The sequence below is a fragment of the Acomys minous genome (assembly GCF_964271855.1).
Source record: "Acomys minous genome assembly, chromosome: 9".
NCBI lineage: Eukaryota > Metazoa > Chordata > Mammalia > Rodentia > Muridae > Acomys > Acomys minous.
In genome coordinates this window covers 34,220,033-34,242,523 of record NC_140490.1, presented here as the reverse complement: position 1 = coordinate 34,242,523, position 22,491 = coordinate 34,220,033, and the positions used below count along the sequence as shown (strand labels likewise).

General features: G+C 43.0%; 1 protein-coding gene across 4 annotated transcripts in view; it reads right to left on the bottom strand.

Annotated features, from left to right (window-relative positions):
• CFAP20DC (CFAP20 domain containing) overlaps positions 1-22,491 on the bottom strand; it is a 260,697-nt gene that overhangs the window by 59,811 nt on the left and 178,395 nt on the right. For all 4 annotated transcript variants that reach the window (XM_084794501.1, XM_084794503.1, XM_084794502.1 and 1 more), the window contains one exon: positions 7,017-7,220. In XM_084794501.1, the coding sequence (XP_084650627.1) occupies positions 7,017-7,220 (204 nt within the window). The remainder of the gene's footprint in view (positions 1-7,016; positions 7,221-22,491) is intronic.

Below are 22,491 nucleotides of genomic sequence, written 5' to 3'. Positions count from 1 at the left end.
TGTATGCTCAACCAAACACAAACACACCTTTGCTAGTACAGCTCCAGTCCACGTGCACATCCCCAGTCCACCTGTATAGCCCCAGTCCACCTGCAGATCCCTGGTACACCTGCACATCCCCAGTCCATCTGCAGAGCCCTAGTACACCTGCACATCCCTGGTCCACCTGCACATCCCTGGTCCACCTGCACATCCCCAGTCCACCTGCACATCCCCAGTCCACCTGCACAGCGCCAGTCCATCTGCACACCCCCAGTCCATCTGCAGAGCCCCAGTCCATCTGCACACCCCCAGTCCATCTGCAGAGCCCCAGTCCACCTGCACATCCCCAGTGCACCTGCACATCCCCAGTCCATCTGCACACCCCCAGTCCATCTGCACACCCCCAGTCCATCTGCAGAGCCCCAGTCCATCTGCAGAGCCCCAGTCTACCTGCACATCCCCAGTCCATCTGCAGAGCCTCAGTCCAACTGCACATCCCCAGTCCACCTGCACATCCCCAGTCTATCTGCAGAGCCCCAGTCCACCTGCACAGCCCCAGTCCACCTGCACAGCCCCAGTCCACCTGCACAGTCCAGTCCACCTGCACAGTCCAGTCCACCTGCACAGCCTCAGTCTACCTGCACATCCCTGGTCCACCTGCACATTCCCAGTCCACCTGTACATTCCTGGGCCACCTGCATATTCCCAGTCCACCTGTACATTCCTGGGCCACCTGCATATTCCCAGTCCACCTGTACATTCCTGGGCCACCTGCATATTCCCAGTCCACCTGTACATTCCTGGGCCACCTGCATATTCCCAGTCCACCTGCACATCCCCAGTCCATCTGCAGAGCCCCAGTCCACCTGCACAGTCCAGTCCACCTGCACAGCCTCAGTCCACCTGCACAGCCCCAGTTTACCTGCAGAGCCCCAGTCCACCTGCACACTCACAGTCCACCTGTACAGCCCTAGTCCACCTGCAGAGCCCCAGTCCACCTGTACAGCCCCAGTCCACCTGCACAGTCCAGTCCACCTGCATAGCCCCAGTCTACCTGCACAGCCCCGGTCCACCTGCACATTCCCAGTCCACCTGTACATTCCTGGGCCACCTGCACAGCACAGTACATGTACACAGCTCCAGTCCATGTGCACAGACCCATTACACCTGTATAGCTCCAGTAGCCACAAAAAGGGTAAGTGCTCTGGAAAACTTGAAAAAATTCCTCTGGGAAGCAGCAAGTTCCTGTCTTGGGAACTTGGCTCATTTGCCGACACAAGGCAACAGGGAAAGACCCTTTAATGAATTAATTTTACTGGTGATTTTAGTAAACGACAAACATGGGATTTCGCCCAGGACAGCTTTATATTCTTTTTGTTATCATATGAAACTATATTCATGTTTGTGTGTATGTGTGCATGTGTGTGTGCACATACAAGCACATGTGTGTGCACACACACTCATATACCATGAATGGAATAGTTTTATGTTATTGCCAATCAAAATCAGAAGCACATTTACTTTAAAAACTTATTGCAACTAAGTCTTAGTTCTTTTCCCAAGGCGGCTGCGAACCCAGTTTTTGAACAAATCTCATGAGGGCTACTCTTTCCAGAACGCCTCCAAAATCGATTACTTGTAGCCTGGTTTCCACAGAAGTTGTAAAGTATTGTTTTAATTGAATTTGGGTCTAAGTTAGAAACTTTGAAAAATTTGTCTGTCAAAGGCCAATGGATTTCTCAGTAGGCTTGATTTATTTAGCTTAAGAAGCCCACAAGAGGCAGTTTGTGAGGGAAGTATGGTTACATTTAATTACACTTTTAAATGACTAATTTATTACACCTAAACACCTCTTAAACAGCACATACTGCTCAGGACTGTCATGGTGCGGGAGAAGCAGCGCATGGGGTGAACACAATAGCTTTTGCTAAGGCCTTCACCACGCTCTGTGCCTGCTCTCTAGGCGCAGCACTTGTGAGATCCTCCCACAAGGACAGACGCTAGACACGGCCTCACTAAAGCTCCTTTGCACACAATGGCTCATGAAGCCTTGCTTGTGGGGAGAGCATACACTGACTGTTTAGTATCAATATTTAACATAAAATATTGCACGTGCCACTCAAGCTTTACTTAAGCAGAACAAAGCTGATGTTTGTTTTGGAGCTGATGAAAGCCAGTTTACTTTAGAGTAGAAAGGAATTATTTAGTGTGCATGTTACATTTTATCAGTTTCATTTAATCAATGACAGACAACCAGCTGTGCTGCCTCATGTCGGCTGTCTTTATGGGCTTTATATAAGGACTGGGGACACTTATAACAATGTTATTTATTGTTGCTAAGTGCTCTAGTTGAGCCTATTGACAATGCAGGAGGCTGAATATATGTGAGGAATAGGACAGGGACATTTATTTGATATTTAGGGGCTGAGTCAGCAGGCAACCGCGCTCTCCACAGCGCCTGATAACAGGTTCAATCAACACCTGGGACTGCCATGTGGAAGAAAACCAACTCTCCCGGCCTGTCCCCCAACCTCCACACCTGTGCCATAAGGTACCCCGATCACAACTAAATGGATGGAAAAGGATGCTTTAATAAAAAGTGAGCCAGTGTGTAAGCAGAGAGGTAACACAAGCAAACCAAGCAAACGAGTGAGTGCGTTCCAAAGGGAGAAGTGGGATGGAAGAACGCCCCAGGCAGAGAACAGGGACAGGGCCTCCCCCAAGCACGGCCAGCTGATGCAGTGTCCTGTGCACATGCTGGATGGGGTGGGGGGCGAGCGCGCGTGGTAAGTTTCAAGTTCTCTGGGAGCTGAAGGACAGGCAGAGGCCTGAAGAGAAGGGTATTTGGCACAAGGAGTGATGCTGCTGTCTCCACAGACTTAAGTCTGCTCCTTTTTTGGAATCTGAAATACCTTCTTCCACGTTGCGCACATGTAAACTGGCACCCATTCGTGAAGTCTGGCTTACCTGGTGCCTTCGCTGAAAGCACGCCTGGAACCCAGGAGCCATACTGTTGGCTCCTTCCAGCATCTTCCCATAGTTCTTTGTTTTACTGTCATCTCATCATCCTGAATTACAGAGCGTCTGTCTCTCTATGAACATCTTAAGGTGGGGGCAAGTTTTATCCCCAACGCCCAGCAGAGTCCCTAACACACTGGACTAAAAAGGGTGTAGGATGAGAGACTGTGGCACAAATGAACAAGTTTGGGATGGGAGTTAGATATTCCTGGCTCTAGGGCATAAAGTAAGATAGAGCCTTCACAGTGAGGCCTAGAGTAGAGTCACGGAAAGTTCTGGAGTGGTCTGAGGGATAATCCAGTGCAAGCTACACAGATATTCACACAGCGCAGCTAGGGAATTGTAACCGGTTTGAAGGCATGGAGTGACGTGAGAAAGGAGGCTGAGACGGGGCCAGTTCTCAGAGTGCAGGGATCCCTCTGTGCCAGACACAAGAGACGACAGGGAGCCATGGAAAGGAAGAGAGTAGAACAGATCTGGGCTTTAGAAGGTCTAGTGTTGAAAATGAGAACTGAAATTTTAAGAGGACTTTCTTTGGTTATGTGCGCATGTCTGTGTGAATATACACCATGTATGTGTGTTGTCTATAGAGACCAGGAGAGGGCGTTGGATCCTATAGAGCAGGAGTTACAGGCGGCTGTGAACTGCCTGCCATGGTGCATGAAACAGAACCCTGGCCTTCTGCCAGAGCAGCACGTGTGCTCGACATCTCAGCCATCTCTGACAATATGGCTTACTGTGTTTCAAATTCAGCGCCAATTGCTTCACAAGATAACAGGCTGGCTTTGACTCGTGACACTGACTGCAGAACAAGCACTCCTACCTCACGACCTGTGGCACTTGCATCAGAGGCAAGGGGATGAGGAAGAAAATCAGACGAAGAGCACCATGCCAAGTCTGTGGCGTTGGGCAATAGGGGTTAAGAGGCAAAGAGTTGGAGCGATGGCTTATTGGTGTAGAGCACTTGGTGCTCTTGCGAGGACCCGGGTTTGGTTCTCAGCACCTATACGGTGGGTTATGCCATTTGTAACTCCAGTTCTATGGGATCTGACACCCTCCTCTGACCTCCAGGCACGAGACATTCACACACCGAGCATCTATATAATGCAAGCCAAACACTTACACACATAAGATAAAATAAATACCGCCCCCCCAAACAACACTAAATAAAAAAGGAAACAAATAGAAGAGCCTTAGAATCCACAGACTGATATGAACACCGGGGGGGGGGGGGGGCGGCGGGAGGAAAAAGTGTGAGCAGGGGAGTTGTGTTCCAGTCTTCTGGCTCGAGGGCCATTGGGGGTGGGGCAGCTCCATTCACCGAGGCAGAAGAAGAGCAGGGCATCACAGTGACTAATGCCAGGAGCCCTGTCACTTTCCTTCTCAGTGTCTGCACACCTTTTCTGAGGAGAAAGGCACAAGGTCTCAGAGCAGCTGAGACAATGCTTGTAAATTGCTCTATTTAAACTCCACATGAGCAGCAGGATGCAGAGTTCATTACGGAATGCAATTTCCCATTTGTTGATAGTTCCAATATTGGAGCAAACCAAATTTGATGAAATAATAAACATATCCTATGAATACTAAAGGTAGGATTTTTCAAATTCTTTCTGTCTAAAAGATAGACTTTTCAATTTCTCATTTGGCTGAATGGAGGGGTTATTAAGTTCATTACTGATGGTGTTATTTTTGGCCGTGTGCTCTTACAGCAGGGTACTTGTCATGCAGGAGCCTTCAGTTGTTGCCAGAACAGGACAGTGATGAGAACCCGGTATCCAGGGCAACCAAGAGTTCAGACTTCTCAGTCCATAAATAATCATTCCTCAGCTTGTCCTCTGTACTGCTGGCCTCCGAGCCACTTCCTGATGAAATGAGCTCCATCCCGAGGCTACTGTTCCCTTTCTAACTGGGGTCTAACTGACTGCCGAGGACTATTCTATAAGAAAGGCACTGTTTCGCTTTTGCCTGCAACTGGCTCTGAAGCTCTTCACTCTGGTGCGAGGATGCTCTGTGGCCAAGGTCACGGGGACTTAGGTATTTTTCTGGGTGGTAGATACTGTCCAGCACCCAGGATGCTTGGAGGGTTATGTGTATCCATGGCCACGTCTAATGAGACCACAAATTAAGGGAGAGAAAGCTGGGTCAGGGGAGATGGAGACAGAAGGTCCTAAGTGAATGCTGGTGGTGAGTGTCCCCCTTTGTATCTCCTGGGAGTGTATTTGAATTTGCCTTCCATGATGGCTTGTGTGTTTACTCGAGAGTACAGGAACCTCATCTTCCATTGGATGTCTGTAACACCTAGCTGACAAGCCATTCACATATCAAGAGCCAGGAAGACAGTCGGGCCACTTCTCGAGGGCCTCAGTGTTCTCACGGGGACAGAAAGCTCTAATGGCAGCGGGAAGCACTCAGGTAACACATCTGACTGCTAGATGAGGGGCTGCCGCAGCACGGAAGGCCTCCAAAGATGCTGGAGCCTGGGAAAAACTGGCTCTAAGATAAACGCAGATTGCAAAATGTATATTTATTAAACATATGAAACTTGCCTTCTGTCTACCAAATTTGAATGTAATATTTATGTAAAATTAAAACATAATCTAAAAGTTATTAATTTTCATTTTGGTGTGTTTGAGTGTTTTGTCTGCATGATTGTATGTTTACCACCCCATGTGTCTGGTGCCTGTAGATGTCAGAAGAGGACAGTAGATCCTATGGGACTAGAGTCTTAGGTGGCTGTGAGCCACCATATGGGTGCTGGAAACCAAACCCAGGTTCTCTACAAGAGTGGTCATCACTTTTAAATGATGAACTGTCTCTGCAGGCCCTAGTTTACGTTTCTATTACAGGAGCTTTTCATTATTTCTATTCGGCATCTAAGGAAGGAGGCAAGAGATGGTCAGGAACCTGTGTTGGCCCTGTAGAACACAGTCATTCTCCTGCTATTGTAGTGGGGACTGCAGACAGTCTGGGTGAAGGAGAGCCAGATTTTGTTTATTAGTGTTTCCGCCAGGACCTCACACATACTGGGCAAGGACTCAACCACTGTGCTACATTCCTAGCTGTATACAGTTATATACAAGCTTTGGTCAAACTTACTGTCTATTTCCTTCTGTGCTAGGCCATGGGGACGGTGATGATTATACCAATGCATTCTCACACATGAGCACATGGGGATGTAAGCCTTTAAAAATAGTGCCTGCAGCTCCTATCCTGACCCCTCAAACACAGGGAGGAGTTACTCAACATCTAGTGACTTCCACAGAAGGTTCTCGTCTGTCCTCACAGGTGAGCAGTATTTAGTATAGCTCTAGTCTTTCCCTTTGTTCATTCAATTAATAAGTATTTCACTGGAAAATATTAAGTCTCTTATGTGGCAACGGGCTTGTGTGCTAGGAGCAGGACTTGTCAGAGCCCATTTCATTGCACGGTCTTGTGTACTGCTCTGATTTTAGTGATTTCTCCCAAAGTCCATATATCAGAAACTTCAGTGTCTATGTGAGGGGCAGGGGGTGGGGTCTTTGGGGAGTGATGGCTAGGGCGTGAGGGCCCTGAGTTCACAAATGAATTAATCCTATTATTGTGGGAGTGGGTTTTAATAAAAAGATTCACTGAGCCCCTTTCCATTAATGTGCTTCTCCGCCTCCCCAATTCTCCCTGCCTTCATGGGATGATGATTAAAGAAGACCTTTGCCAAGTGTAGGTCCTTTGACTGTGGACTTTTTAGCCGTTAGAACTCAACAAAACAACTCTTTGTGTTCACAATGACCTTGTTCTCATCTATTGTGCAGAACAAAATGGAACTAAGACAATCAGTCATCACACACACATTCCCAAGACTGTATAGACAGTGAAAGACAGGACAATGGCATCCTCTACTATCTGTCCCTTCCCTAAAGGACCACTTCACTGCTTGCTTTTCATGGCGGGCGGCTCCTCGTTGGCTCTGGTTTCCCTAGATAAGGCTGGGCTTGCTCCTTTTGAAGGCAGGGAGACGGGATGCAAAGTACAGGACTCACAGGTGGCAGACAGGAGTTCCACGTGGTTGTGTCATCGCTGCTGGTGCTGATGCTGACGTTACAGCTGTCCACCTGGGATGCGCTCAGGCCATGAGGAGGCCCAGTGTCTTCCAAGTCTTCCTTCTGCTGCCGCCTGAGGCTTGCCAGCATCTGCAGCTCAGATTCACTCATCTGGCTGGGCTGGTAGTTCCTCCAGTTGTATTCCTGACCAAGAGACAGAGAAGACGACAGCGTCACTTGGTTTCCGTTTTATGGGCCACCATCAAGTGTGACTCCGCCTTCAACGGAAGCCCAAAGGCTCCTCACAGCTTCATGAGAGGCTACTCTGTACTCCGTACACAGGCACATTGCTCTCATGAGGGACCACAAAAGCACCAAGCTTGCATCTGCCTCAGCTCCCCTGTGCTTGCCTGTCCCCCTTGGCTGCCTGGCTGGCTAACTGATGTGACTCTTCTTCAGGGAGGTCTTTTTTGTTTTTTGTTTTTAATAAGAAGTGGGACCATCTCCTCTAGTGTATGTTCTCATAGACTCTAAAAGCTTTGCCTTTTAGCCCTTGTCCCGGTTGGAGCTGTCTAACTAACTGCCCCTGCAAATGACGCGTCAGCCACGAGCCCTCCACAGAGCAGTGCCATGACTGCCCGACTCCAGCTGGATTGCCATGGTGAAGATTTGTAGGTACTTAACTGTGGGGACCAAACTCAAAGCAGTTTTTAATTAAATGAATTTAACTGTTTACTACTGACACCCTTTGGGTAGAGGTTTCCCGATAGCCCAGGCTGGCCCTGCAGTCACAGTGGTCCTCCTACTTCAGCCTCCTGAGGGATGGGGCTGCAGGTGGGAGTCACCATACCATGACCAACTTAAAAGGAGCGTTGACAAGAGAAGCATCCTTTCCAGACGAAAGCCCAGTTTATAAGGGAGTGGATGGGTTGCAGCAGTGTTGCCTACTAAGGCCAAATATACTCAAATTACCTGGACATGGAGGGTAGTAACTACTATAAAAAGCCGCCAAAAATATCTGAATGTAAGGTGGGAAAATGTATGTTCTGCAATTCAGAAAGGCCTCACATGTGCAGGAGACATCTGCTGACAAGGGACAGACAGTAGCTGGAATCAAGACCCTTGCTGTAAGTCACCGGATGCTAACACAAATAAACATTATCTGTTCTTCAATTTTTAAAAGTTTCATTCGTGTGTGCGCGTGCGCGCGTGTGTGTGAGTGTGACATGGAACACATGTGGAGGTCAGAGGACAACTAGCAAGAGTCGGCTCTCTCCTTCTGCCACATGGGTCACAGATGTCACACTCAGGTTGTCAGGCTCAGCAGCACGTGCCTTTACCCACTGTGCCATTTTGACAGCATAGAAATCATATTTCAATGTACAGCACAGGCATTAGTATATGAAAGCTTGGACACATTTTATTTCCTTTCCTTTTGGCTTAAATCATGGCTAAAATCTTGGCTTTACATATGAGAAATATACTTCAGACTCAAGTCTAATGCACAACTTAAAAGTAATTTTGAAATATCCTGGTCTATCTGGAAATGTTGGTTCTCACAACACATGAGAACTTTCAGATTTTCCCATTGAGACCCTGACTTACCTTCTTGGAAGACACTATGAGATAGAGACTGTCTTTTCTTTTTTATTACTTTATGAAAAAATGTAATTCTGAAAACAATTCTTGGGATGCCAAATGCTTTCTGATAAGATATTGCCATCTCCATAACTTGAATTTTTAAAATATTGCTATTTGGTAATATGATGAACAGACTTTTTGGAGTGTTATTGAGAAACAATTAAATCCTTTCTCATGACTCCAGAAGTCTGGTACAACAAAAGTCCTCTCTCTATATATGTAATTACTTTTTAATGTATTGTGCAAATGCTTTGTATGTACTTTGCCATTTATATACTTGGTCATATTAAAAACTCATATTACAGTTTTTTTATTGATTTATAAAACATCTTTACATACTTAGGACAATATACCTCTGCCATAGTTATGTAGACATTTCCTTGCCATCATCTTGCTTTTCACTTTGTGTACACACACACATACACACACACACACACACACACACACACACACACACACACAGAGAGAGAGAGAGAGAGAGAGAGAGAGAGAGAGAGAGAGATACATATATACACATATATATCATATATATCTTCATGGTAAAACTATATAAATTTCCCACTACAAATTTAGTACCTCCCTTTCATGCCATGTTATTTTCTCTTGTTTTCCTAATTTATCCCTCTCTTAAGATCTCTTCCTCTCCTTCTCAGAGTCCCTTTTTTTCTTCCCATCCCAGGTCCCTCTAAGTCCACTTATGAAAGTAAACATGCAGTGTTTGTCTGTCTATCTGATGTTTTGCTTAACGTAATAATCTCTAGTTCTACCAATTTCCATGCAAATGTCACAAATTCATTTTTTTAAAAGGCTGAATAAAAATTTATTGTGTAAAAATACCAGCATTTTTGTATTCAATCCCCTGGGCTCCAGATTCTGCCCTACAACTCCAGTTGCTTCCCCAGAGGCCAGGCCGGCACCAGAGACCCCGGGCCATGATGAGTCTAGGGACCTCAGAGGTAACATTAGCATTCAAAACCCCAGAGGTCACACAGACCACAAGAACTCCAGTGGAGACACTCTACTGGACCTGAAGTCTCTCTGGTCACTGAACCCCAGGTCACTCAGGCCAGAAACCAAGAGAAAGTACACCCATGTAACAAAGATAAATTCAGAGATTATTACCTAAACCTATAATAAGCCCAAAGCCAGACTAGGGGTCAGTGTAAGAACACAATCAACAACAGCCAGGGCAATATGGCATCACCAGAGCCCATCTACCCTACTACAGCAAGCTTTGGCTATTCTAACACAGCTGAATCACAAGAAAATGACCAGAAATCCAATTTATAAAGATGACAGATGGTTTTAAAGATGAAATGAATAAATCCCTTAAAGAAATTCAGGAAAGAAAACACGTGAAGGAAATGAACAAAACTGTTCAAGACCTGAAAACGGAAGTAGAAGCAATAAAGAAAACACAAATTGAGGGAATCCTGGAGATGGAAAACTAGGTAGGCAAACAGGAACTACAGATGTAAACATCACCAACAGAATGCAAGAGATGGAAGTAAGAATCTCAAGTGTAGAAGATACGATAGAAAAAAATGGATATATCAGTTAAAAATGTTAAATCTAAGAAGTTCCTGATACAAAACATCCAGGAAATCTGGGACACTACCAAAAGACCAAACCTAAGAATAACATAAATAGAAGAAGTAGAAGATTCACAGCTCAAAGGACAAGAAAATATTTTTTAGCAAAATTGTTGAAGAAAATTTCCCAAACCCAAAGAAAAAGATGCCTATAAATGTACAAGAATCTTATAGAACACCAAATAGATTGAATCAAAGAAGAAAGTCCTCCTGTTGCATAATAATCAAAACACTAAACATACAGAAAAAAGAAAGAATATTAAAAGCTGAAAGGGAAAAGGACAAGTAACATATAAAGGCAGACTTATTAGACAAAGACTCTAAAAGCCAGAAGGGCCTGAGCATATATCTAGCAGAATCTAAGCAACCACAGATGCAACCCAGACTATAATACCCAGCAAACTTTCAGTCACCATAGATGAAGAAAACAAGGCATTCCATGATAAAGCTAAATTTAAACAATATCTATACAGCTCTACAGAAGATACTAGAAGGAAAACTCAACTTAAAGAGGTTAAGTACACTTTATAAAACACAAGAAATCACAGAAAATGCCTAATTCCACTGCAGAAAAACCAAAAAGAAGCAAAGAGACACATTACCACCACAAACATCAAAATAACAGGAACTAATAATTATTGGTCATTAATATTGCTCAGCATCAATGGACTCAATTCCCCAATAGAAAGACACAGGCTAAGATAATGGATGCAAAAACAGGATCAATCATTCTGCTGCATAGAAGAAACACACCTTTTTTTTTTTGGTCAGAAACAAAGAGACATTACCTCACAGTTAAGGGCTTGAGAAAAGATTTTCCAAGCAAATGGATCCAAGAAGCAAGCTGGTGTAGCCATTCTAATATGTAACAAAATATACTTTCAATTATAATTAATCAAAAGAGACGGGGAAAGGCACTTCATAATCATCAAAGGAAAAATCCACCAAGATAATGTCTCAGTTCTGAATTTCTATGCCCCAAATGCAAGGGTACTCATATTTGCAAAAAAAATTATTAAAGCTTAAATCACACATTGAAGTGCACACATTAATAGAGGGGAACTTTAATACCTCATTCTCATAGGACTGGTCATCCAGACAGAAACTAAATAGAGAAATAATGGAACTAACTAGATGTAATGACTCAAATGGACCTAACAGATCTCTACAGAACATTTCACATAAACACAAGAGATTATACCTCGGCAGCTTATGGAACCTTCTCCAAAATTGACCTATACTTGGTCACAAAACAAGCCTCAACAGATATAAGAAAATTGAAATAACCCCCTTATAGGCTCAATTTTCTTTTTTTTTTTTTTTTTTTTTTTTTAATACATTTTTATTAATTTATACATATTACATCTCAGTTGTTAGCCCATCCCATGTATCCTCCCATCCCTCCCTTCCTCCCACTTCCCCCCCCTACTCCCCTCCCCTATGTCTGTGTCTGAGGGGGATCTCCTCCCCCTGAATATGCTCATACGGTATCAAGTCTCTCCTTGGTGACCTATTATCTTTCCTCTGAGTGCCACCAGGCATCTCCATCCAAGGGATATGATCAAATATGGGGCACCAGAGTTTGTGTGAGAGTTAGATCTTCTTCTCCACTCAACAGTGGAGAATGTCCATCGGCTAGTCCGGGTAGGGGTTCAAGGTTTTTACTGCCTATTTTTTCCTTGGCTGTTGCCACAGTTTGCGGAGGACCCCAGGGCCCAGACTCGCCTGTAGTTTTCCAGGACCCACTGGATCCTTCCATTTCCTCTTTCTCCCAGGCTTCTCACACCTAAAGATTCAATAGGATGTCCTCCCCTCTTACCCATTATTCTGGTAGGTACAGTTTTTCATGGGGACGTACACCTTGGGCTAGTGTCTCGATATAAGTGAGTATATACCATTTAGCTCTTTTTGCTTCTGTGTGAACTCACTCATTATGACAATTTCTAGTTCAATCCATTTGTCCACAAATTTTGGAAATTCCTTGTTTTTAATAGCTGAGTAGTATTCCATAGTGTAAATGTACCACAGTTTCTTTATCCATTCTTCTGTTGAGGGACACGTAGGTTGTTTCCAAGTTCTGGCTATTATGAATAAGGCAGCTATGAACATGGTTGAGCATATGTCCCTGTTGTGTGGTAGTACATCCTCTGGGTATATTCCAAGGAGTGGAATAGCTGGGTCTTGAGGAAGCCCTATTCCCATTTTTCTGAGAAAGCACCAGATAGCTTTCCAAAGTGGTTGTACTAGTTTGCATTCCCACCAGCAATGCAGGAGTGTTCCTCTTTCTCCACACCCTCGCCAGCATGAGGTGTCAGTTGAGTTATTGATCTTAGCCATTCTGATGGGTGTAAGATGGAATCTCAGTGTCGTTTTGATTTGCATTTCTCTGATGACTAAGGAGGTCGAGCATTTCTTTAAGTGTTTCTCAGCCATTTGATATTCCTCTGTTGAGAATTCTCTGTTTAGCTCTGCGCCCCATTTCTCTATTGGGTTATTTGGTTTGGTGGTGTTTAATTTCTTAAGTTCTTTATATATTTTGGATATTAGACCTTTGTCAGATGAAGAGTCGGTGATGATCTTTTCCCAGTCTGTAGGCTGTCGCTTTGTTCTCTTGACAGTGTCACCAGCCTTACAGAAGCTTCTCAGCCTCATGAGGTCCCATTTATTAATTGTTGATGTTAAGGCCTGGGCTGTTGGTGTTCTGTTCAGGAAGTTGTCTCCTGTGCCTATGAGTTCCAGACTCTTCCCCACTTTTTCCTCTAACTGGGTTAATGTCTGTGGTTTTAAGTTGAGGTCTTTAATCCACTTGGACTTGAGTTTTGTGCATGGTGACAAATAGGGGTCTAATTGCATTTTTCTACATGTAGACATCCAGTTAGACCAGCACCATTTGTTGAAGATGCTGTCGTTTTTCCATTGAATGGATTTGGCTTCTTTGTCGAAAATCAGGTGAGCAAATGTGTGTGGATTCATCTCTGGGTCTTCAGTTCGATTCCATTGATCCACTAGCCTATTGCTGTGCCAGTACCATGCTGTTTTAATTACTGTTGCTCTATAGTACAGCTTGAGATCAGGTATGGAGATTCCTCCAGCGGATCTTTTATTGTAAAGGATTGTTTTTGCTATTCTGGGCTTTTTGTTTCTCCATATGAAGTTGAGAATTGTTCTTTCAATATCTACAAAATATTTAGTAGGTATTCTGATAGGGATTGCATTGAATCTGTAAATTGCTTTTGGTAAGATGGCCATTTTTACTATGTTGATTCTTCCGATCCACGAGCATGGTAGATCCCGCCATCTTCTGATGTCATTTTCAATCTCTTTCTTCAGAGGTTTAAAGTTTTTTTCAAATAAATCCTTCACTTGCTTGGTTAGGGTTATTCCTAGATATTTTATATTGCTTGTGGCTATCGTGAAGGGAGTAATTTTTCTAATTTCTTCCTCTGCCTGTTTGTCATTTGTATATAGGAAAGCTACTGACTTTTTTGAGTTTATTTTGTATCCTGCCAATTTGCTGAAGGTGTTTATCAGCTGTAGGAGTTCTCTGGTGGAATTTTGGGGGTCACTTATATACACTATCATATCATCTGCAAATAGGGATAATTTTACTTCTTCCTTTCCCATTTGGATCCCCTTGATCTCCTTTTGATGTCTTATTGCTCTGGCTAGAACTTCAAGAACTATATTAAAGAGGTATGGGGAAAGTGGGCAGCCTTGTCTGGTCCCTGATTTTAGAGGGATTTCCTTGAGTATCTCTCCATTTAATTTAATGTTGGCTATTGGTTTGCTATATATAGCCTTTATTGTGTTTAGAAAAGTGCCTTGTATTCCCGATCTCTCCAGAACTTTAAACATAAATGGGTGTTGGATTTTGTCAAATGCTTTTTCTGCATCTAAAGAGATGATCATATGGTTTTTCTCTTTCAGTTTGTTTATATGGTGGATTACATTGATGGATTTCCGTATGTTAAACCATCCCTGCATTCCTGGAATGAAGCCTACCTGGTCATGGTGAATGATGTCTTTGATATGCTGTTGTATTCGCTTTGCGAGTATTTTGTTGAGTATTTTTGCATCAATGTTCATAAGAGGCTCAATTTTCTTAACAAATATATTTCATTATGAACTTATTAACCAAGTGTTATGTCCCTTATATCCTGACTAACCGAAACAATAGGAAAAGAGGATTAAAGAATACAATAACAAAACTGTAAGGCTATCAGTTCTGAGGAATGATTCTCCTGGCATAATCAGCAGGATTTCTTCTGCTGGAACCTGGAGGAACCAGAACCCGGAACCTCAGCAGGAGCCCGTAGCCCCAAAGCCTTCCCTTGAGCAGTTCTCTCTAGGAGCATCTTGAATTGGAGTAATGAACAGCCAAAAGTATCCCAAGTCTCCAATAGCCCCATCTCCAGTTTTGGGCTCATTTATTTATCTCCTCCTAGAGTCTGTTCATGGATCTTTTCAGCTGGCAACAATCAAGCTCTCTCAAGAGGTGTTTTGTCTTCTAGTGGATTAACCTCACCTGTTCTCTCACAAGACTGTTCCCCATCCCACACTTGGGATCATAACAAAAACAGGTTTATCTCTCCTTCACCCCCTGTATCTTATCAGACCACCATGAATTAAAGCTGGTCTTCAACCACAACAGAAACAACAAAAAGCCTACAAACTCATAGAAATTGAACAACTCTCTACTCAATGAACATTGAGCTGGGTCTAGGAAGAAATTAAGAAAGAAATGAAAGACTGTCTAGAATTCAATGAAAATGAATGCACAACATACCTAAACTTATGAGACATAATAAAAGCAGTGCTAAGAAGAAATTTCATAGCACTAACTACCTTCAGAAAGAAATTAGTGAGGCTGGGCGTGGTGGTGCACACCTTTAATCCCAGCACTTGGGAGGCAGAGGCAGGTGGATCTCTGTGAGTTGGAGGCCAACCTGGTCTACAAAGTGAGTTCAGGACAGCCAAGGCTACACAGAGAAACCTTGTCTCAAAAAACCAAAAACCAACCAAACAAACAAAAAAAGAAATTAGTGAGATATATTAGTGATTTAACAGCACACCTGAAAGCTCTAGAACAAAAAGAAGCAAACACACCCAAGAAAAGTAGATCACAAAAGATAATCAAACTGAGGGCTGGAATCAATAAAATAGAAAGAATGAGAAAAATACAAAGAATCGATGAAACAAAGAGTTGGTTCTTTGAGAAAACCAACAAGATAGAAAAAACCGTAGCCAAATTAACTAAAAGACAAAGAGACAATATCCAAATTAACAAAGTCAGAAGTGAAAAGGGGACATAACAACACCGTGGGAAAAAAAAATCATTACGCCTTACCTCAAACGCCTGTACTTCACAAAGTTGGTAAATCTAAATGAAATAAATGATTTTTTTGATATATTCAACTTATCAAAGTTAAATCAAGATTGAGTAAACAATTTAAATAGTCCTATATCCCTGAAGGAAATAGAAACAGTCATTAAAAGTCTTCCCCCTCCCTGCAAAAAAAATGCCCTGGGTCAGATTGTTTTAGTGCAGAATTCTACCAGACTTTCAAAGAAGAGCTAACACCAATACTCTCCAAATTATTCCTCAAAATAGAAACAGAAAGAACATGCCAAAATCACACTGACTTTGCCACAGTCATTCTGATACCTAAACCACACAAAAACCCAAAAAAGAAAGAGAATTTCAGACCAATCTCCCTCATGAACATTGGTGCAAAAACACTCAATAAAATACTTGCAAACTGAATCAAAATCACATAAAAAATATCATCCACCATGATCAAGTAAGCTTCATCCAGACATGCAGGGGTGATTCAATATACAGAAATCTATCAATGTAATCTACCACACAAACAAACTGAAAGAAAATAAAATCACACGATCATCTCATTAGATGCAGAAATACTGTAAACAAAATCCAACACCCCTTAATGATAAAAGTCTTGGAGAGAGCAGGGATGCAAGGCACATACCTAAATATAATAAAGGCAATATACAGCAGGCTGATAGATAACACCAAACTAAATAAAGAGAAACTTGAAGCAATTCTAGTGAACTCAGGGACAAGACAAGGCTGCCCACTCTCTCCATATCTCTTCAATATAGTCCTTGAAGTTCTAGCTGGAGCAGTAAGATAACAGCCAAGGGGATTCAAATTGGAAAGGAAGATGTCAAAGTATAATTGTTCACAGATGAAATGATAGTACACCTAAGTGACCCCAAATATTCTACCAAGGAACTCCTACAGATGATATGTACTTTCAGCAAAGTGGCTGGATGGATATTAAATCAATTAGAAAAATTAAGTCAGTAGCACTCTTATATACAAATGATAAATGGCTGAGAAAGAAATTAGGAAGACACCTCCATTCACAACAGTCACAAATAATATAAAGTATCTTGGTGTAACTCTAACTTTGCAAGTGACAGACCTGTATGACAAGAACTTCAAGTCTTTGAGGAAAGAAATAAAAAAAGATATCAGAAGACGGAAAGCTCTCCCATGCTCATGGACTGGTAGGATTAACATAGTAAAAATGGTCATCTTACCAAAAGCAATCTACAGATTCAATGCAATTCCTATGAAAATTTCAACACAATTCTTTATAGACCATGAAAGGACACTACTCAGGTTGTATGAAAAACAAGACAAAAAACACAATAGTTAAAAGAATCCTACACAATGAAAGATCTCCCGGGGGGGGGGGTTTATCAGCTCTCTGATTTCAAGCTGTACTACAAAGCAATAGTAATAAAAACCTGGGCCCACAGGGCATCACAGAGACTGAACTGACAGCCAGGGAGTGTTCATGGGATGGACCTCGGCCCTTTGCACATGTTACAGTTCTGCAGCTTGGTCTTCATGTAGGACTCCTAACAGCAGGGGCTGCCTTATTCTGCCGCCTGCCTTTGGGACCCTTTCCTCCTACTGGGCTGCCTTGTCTAGCCTCAGCAGAGGAAGAAGCACCTAGTCTTACTGTAACTTGATATGCCAAGGCTGGTTGAGATCCATGTGAGGCCTCTGCTTTCCGGAAGAGAAAGGGAGGAGGATTGGCTTGGGAAGAAGAAGAAGGAGGAGGCGAAGACTAGGAGGAGAGGAGGGAGGGAAAACTGCGCCTGGATGTAACAGAGATAAAAAAAAAAATCAGAAGCAGAATGTGACCATCGAATCAAAACCATGTTTTTATGCCACAATTCTAGGGATATTGGCCTGGTTAATTCTGGAACAAAATGTGAAAAGAGAATGGTAAGAGCAGAACTCTATTTAATTAAGTTACTTGGGTCAGCTGCTCATGAAAAAAACAAAAAACAAAAAAAGTACCATCCTTTTTTCCCCTTTTCCCCTTTGATGGGCACCCAGGCTTTTGTGAACATTACAGCAATAGAGAGGAGTGCAACACTATCTCTGTATGTTGACTGAGAATCTTTTGGGTGTGTTCTGAGAAGTGCACCTAGGACCTAGGGTAAATTTTAGTTTTTAGAGAAACTTTTACCCTAAGTTCCACAGTGGCTGGACTGGTTTATATTTCTGTGAGTATTGCCTGTCTTCTTGATGATAGCCATTCTGATGGAGTAAAATGGGCTCTCAAAGCAGTTTTAATTTGTATTTTTTCTGATATCTAAAGACATCAGACATCCCTTCAAACTTTTTTTTTTGATCTATTTGTGTTTCTTCTTTTGAAGACCATCTCGGCTCATTTACCGAGTGGATGACTTGTTTCTTTTTCTGGTGTTTAGTTCTTGAAATTCTTTATATATTCTAGATGCTAATCTCCCGACTGAGGAATGATTGGCAAAAGCGGTTCCTCCATTCTGTGGCTGCTTCTTTACTCTCCTGAATGGCGTCCTTGCTCATTCTCAGCTTTCTAAGTCCCTGACATGCATTACTGGGCTATTTATTTGCGATTTCTCAGATTTCTCATTGGTTTAAGCTTTCCTTGTAGAAGTGACTTAGTTATACTGCAAGGACACGTCTAGTTGTGCTTTAATTTTCGCTTGATTTTACAAATTTAAAGGCTTCCACGGATTCCTTCAATGGCCCACTGTGTCATTCGTGAGTGCACCAGCCAGTCCCCAAGTCTTTGTGTAGGTTCTCTTGCTTCTGAGGTCTAGTTTTACTGTTATGATCTGATAACACCTAGGAATCATTTTAATGTTTTTGAATTTGTTTGGACTTGCTTTGTGACCTAGAATGTGGTCTGTTTTAGAAAAAGTTAATGGGATTCTGGGAAGAGTGTATATTCTATAGATCTGTTAGGTCCATTTGATTTATGGTACAGCTCAGCTGGAGCTTTGTTGAATTTTAGTTTGCACTGCCCATCTACAGATGAGAGCGGAGTCTCAGCGTCACACATTATTACTGCATTATGACCTAGCTCACTTTTTATTCCCATTAGTGTTTGTTTTATGAATTTAAGAAAAAAGTCCCAAATTTGGCCTCCACATATTTACAATTACTATGTCTTGTTGATGGCTTATTTCTGTTGTTAGAATGTAGGAGCATTAATGAGTATTTAAGTATTTAAGAAGCTTTGGGAAAAATGTCACACGATAACAACAATTATATTCCAGTGGAAAAACCACTAAAAAAGTAAATATTTCAAAGTCACGAGAAGTAGTCGAGGTAACACTAAACATATGACAATGTTATGAGCATCACTGTTAGGAGATATATGCAATTCATAATTACAGGGGCTATATGAAAAAGAAAGACAACCAGTGTTGGCAACTGTGGAAAAATGAGACCCTTGACACATTGCTGGGTGGGACTATAGAGTGGAGTAGCTAGTCTGGAAGAGCAAGTTTATAGTTTCTCAACATGGTAAGCATTAGAGCGTTCACTGAGACGCAGAAAGGCACTCCTGAACATGTACGATGGGAATGAAAAGTCCATGTTTACACACACACACACACACATACACACACACACACACACACACACACACACACACACAAACATTAAATGGTATACATGAATGTCCATAGCAACATCATTCCAAGTAGCCAAAAGGTGAAAATAGCTGAATGTCCATGCATTAGTAAATGGAGTTTTGTTTATGCACTTTATATGTGATATAGCTCAGCTACAAAGGGTAATAAATGTGTGTTACATTACACAGTCTAGACAAACATTGAAAGCCTCATGCTACATGACAGCAGGCACATGTAAAGATCACATATCATGTTATCCCATTATCTGCCAAGTCCAGAGTAGGCAAATACATAGACATGGAAAGTGGATTAAGATGTCAGAGGCTCAGGAAAAGGAACGGAAGCAACTGCTAATGGGTATATATTTCCCTTGGGGGTGGTGAAAATGCTGTGAAATTAGGTCACCGTGGAGACTATAGAATGCATTAAAATTCCTGGATTGCTTAAAGCAGGTGATTTTTATGGTATATGAATCATCTCAGTGAAAAAATAGTTTAGTAACCTGAGGTGGTGGGAACCCCTGATTAACTTTGGGTGCACCAGTGAACGTGTGACATGCTGTCCTTCCCTTCAAGTTATGGAACTGAACATCCCAGTGTGTCACGCCATCATGCCACTTGGCTTGCCATTTTAACATGTGTTTTTACAATGGAAAATGACACTTTAACTTTTGAATTTTTCATTAATAAGAAATTAATATGTCATTGGTATGTCTGAGGCGGGTATCCAATCTGTTTATTTAACTCATAGGCCTGTACTGTGCCTGATCAGCAGCCCTTGGTTTTTGTGAAGAAAATAAGAGAGCTTGAGGTGGAGATTACGTCAGACAGAACTAGGGCTTTATCCAGGTCCTAGTTTTGCCGTTTTCAGCCACGACTAAGGACAGCATTTATCGCTTTGTGCCTCAGTTTCTTCATCTGCAGAGGCCACAGTCACCCTATGGTGATGGACTTAGGTGTAGATCGCCAATGCTTAGCACAGCAGTGCACAGACGGTGAGACGGCGTGCTAGTGGTAGCCGTGCTGTGCATTTAAGAGAACAGTGTGTTTTAGCTCTCACATATCCATTACAAACACATGTGCTGGAGACTCGGTCCTTAGCACAGGGTCTAAGGAGGGGAATGGAATACTGTGTGTGTGTGTGTGTGTGTGTGTGTGTGTGTGTGTGTGTGTGTGTGTACACATGTGAGTGCCTGTGCATGTCTGCTGCGGGGTAAGTGTGGTAAGAGGACTTGTAGAGAGGTTTTTCTCTTTGCACCTTAATGTGGATTCTGGGCACTGAACTCAGATAATCAGGCATGTGCAGCAAGTTCCTTTCCCGACTAAGCCATGCTACTGTCCCTGGAAGCACAGCTTTTGAGAAGTGGGTTAGTGGTGGGCTTGGGTCACTGGTCATGCCATAAAGGGGACTGTGGGGCTTCCCTGTGTCTTCCTTTGCTTTCTCTTTCACCACCTGGCCATGAGGTTTTGCCACATGCTGTCACTCTACAGGACCCCAAACAACTGGGCTGACCAATCACGGACCGAGACCTTCAAATTGTGAGTGAAAATCAACCTTTCTTTATAAGCTGGTTATCTTGCCTATATGTTATTGTCACAGCTAATACATGCTCCTTCATGTATAACTACATTGAAATTATGTGTAACATAAAACATATACAAAACATATTTACTAGCTGAGATTTAAAAGTTGAATACAATTTAAACCTTTCTTCTGAATCCAATGGGTTATCTTTGGAATGCATGGCTTAGTGGGAAAACATCCCTCCAGGACCTGAGTGCTGACAATCAGTTCCTGTAGTCTGTCACTGCTGTTCCCTTCCCTCATTTTCTCTGTTGCAGAGAGAGGACTGGGATACGTGAGGGATGCAGGACATGAGTGATGTCATTAACTTTCCAGCGGAATTAGGCAATGCCTCACTGAAGTCCAGGTGACATTTGATAAGTGTGCTGGCAGCAGAACTGGTGGCCTTTAGTACGATCCTTCCAGCACGGGCAGTACCGAAGCAGGGGCTGGGGGAACATCTGGCTGGGCGACCACAGTGATCTGCAGCAGTGGAAATAGAGACTGAGTAATTCATTCTATGGATGCTGACTGAGACGCCCTCCCAGCCAGGCTCTTTCACACTAAGCTTGCTTAGAACTCTGTAGTCTCAGGATTTTAATGCACACTGCAACCAACCACCATACGGAAGGGGCACAGAGAAGGAAGCCGCTTTTTCCAGGGTCACAGATAGAGCAACTGGTGGCAGACAGGTAATTAAGTTTGTTCTGCACCACAGTTTTGACTTGCAATTGCTTAAGCCGTTTCAGAATCACCAGAAAGGCGGAATCATTTATTTTCCTTACCATTTTTAAGGAGGCCTGCAGTACAATCTTCACGTCAAGGGGACTCATGCATGAGATGTTGTCTAACTGAATCACCCAACCACAGAGAGGGAAAGTGCTTCTCTCAGTATCTTAACTGTAACCTAATGTTGTCTCCAAACAGCCTTGCAGGAAAGGAAGATGCTGCCCATCAGATTAGGTAGGAGTAAGACAATGGGACGAAGGCTGTCAACTCAGCTGGGCTCTGCCCCCTGGGAAGGTCCTTCAGATTGCTAGTTTCATTAATCTGTCTTTAGACATCAGTAGCAAAGGCATGCAGGCAGCGGCCCTCAACCTTCCTAATGCTGTGGACCTTTAATACAGTTAGTTCCTCATGCTGTGGTGACACCCAACCATAATTTTTTTGTTGATACTTCATAACTGTAGTTTTGCTACTTTCATGAACCATAATGTAAACATCTGATCTGCAGGGTGGTTTTAGGTGACCTCTGTGCAAAGGTCAGTTGATTCCTAAAGGCACTGTGGTCCACAGGTTGGGAACCACTATATTAAGGAACAGCTGCTGCTCTCATGAGCCTTACAGTAAGCAAAACAAAGGAGACTTCTGGGGTGAGATGGCCATCAGGCAGCCAATGATGAAGGACTGCACAGGTAGGCACAACATGGGCTTTTATGTCAGCTAAAAGGAAAACTAACTCCAGTGGAAAGATAAAACACGACACACAACAAAACAACCTTTGAACCTGACGATCTTTACGCAGTCTCCATTTTCGAGATTTTAGCCTGGAATAGCTTAATTGATTAAATATCTGCTTGCACGATTTGGGGAGCTTCAGCCTTCAGTTTACAGTGTGGAGAGAAGTGAACTATGCTCTCACGGCCAGAGCAGACCAAGAACCTCTCCGTGTCTTCACAGATGGGAGGGGACCAGAGCTCTGGGAACACTGGGAAGCTCTCTTTGCTCCA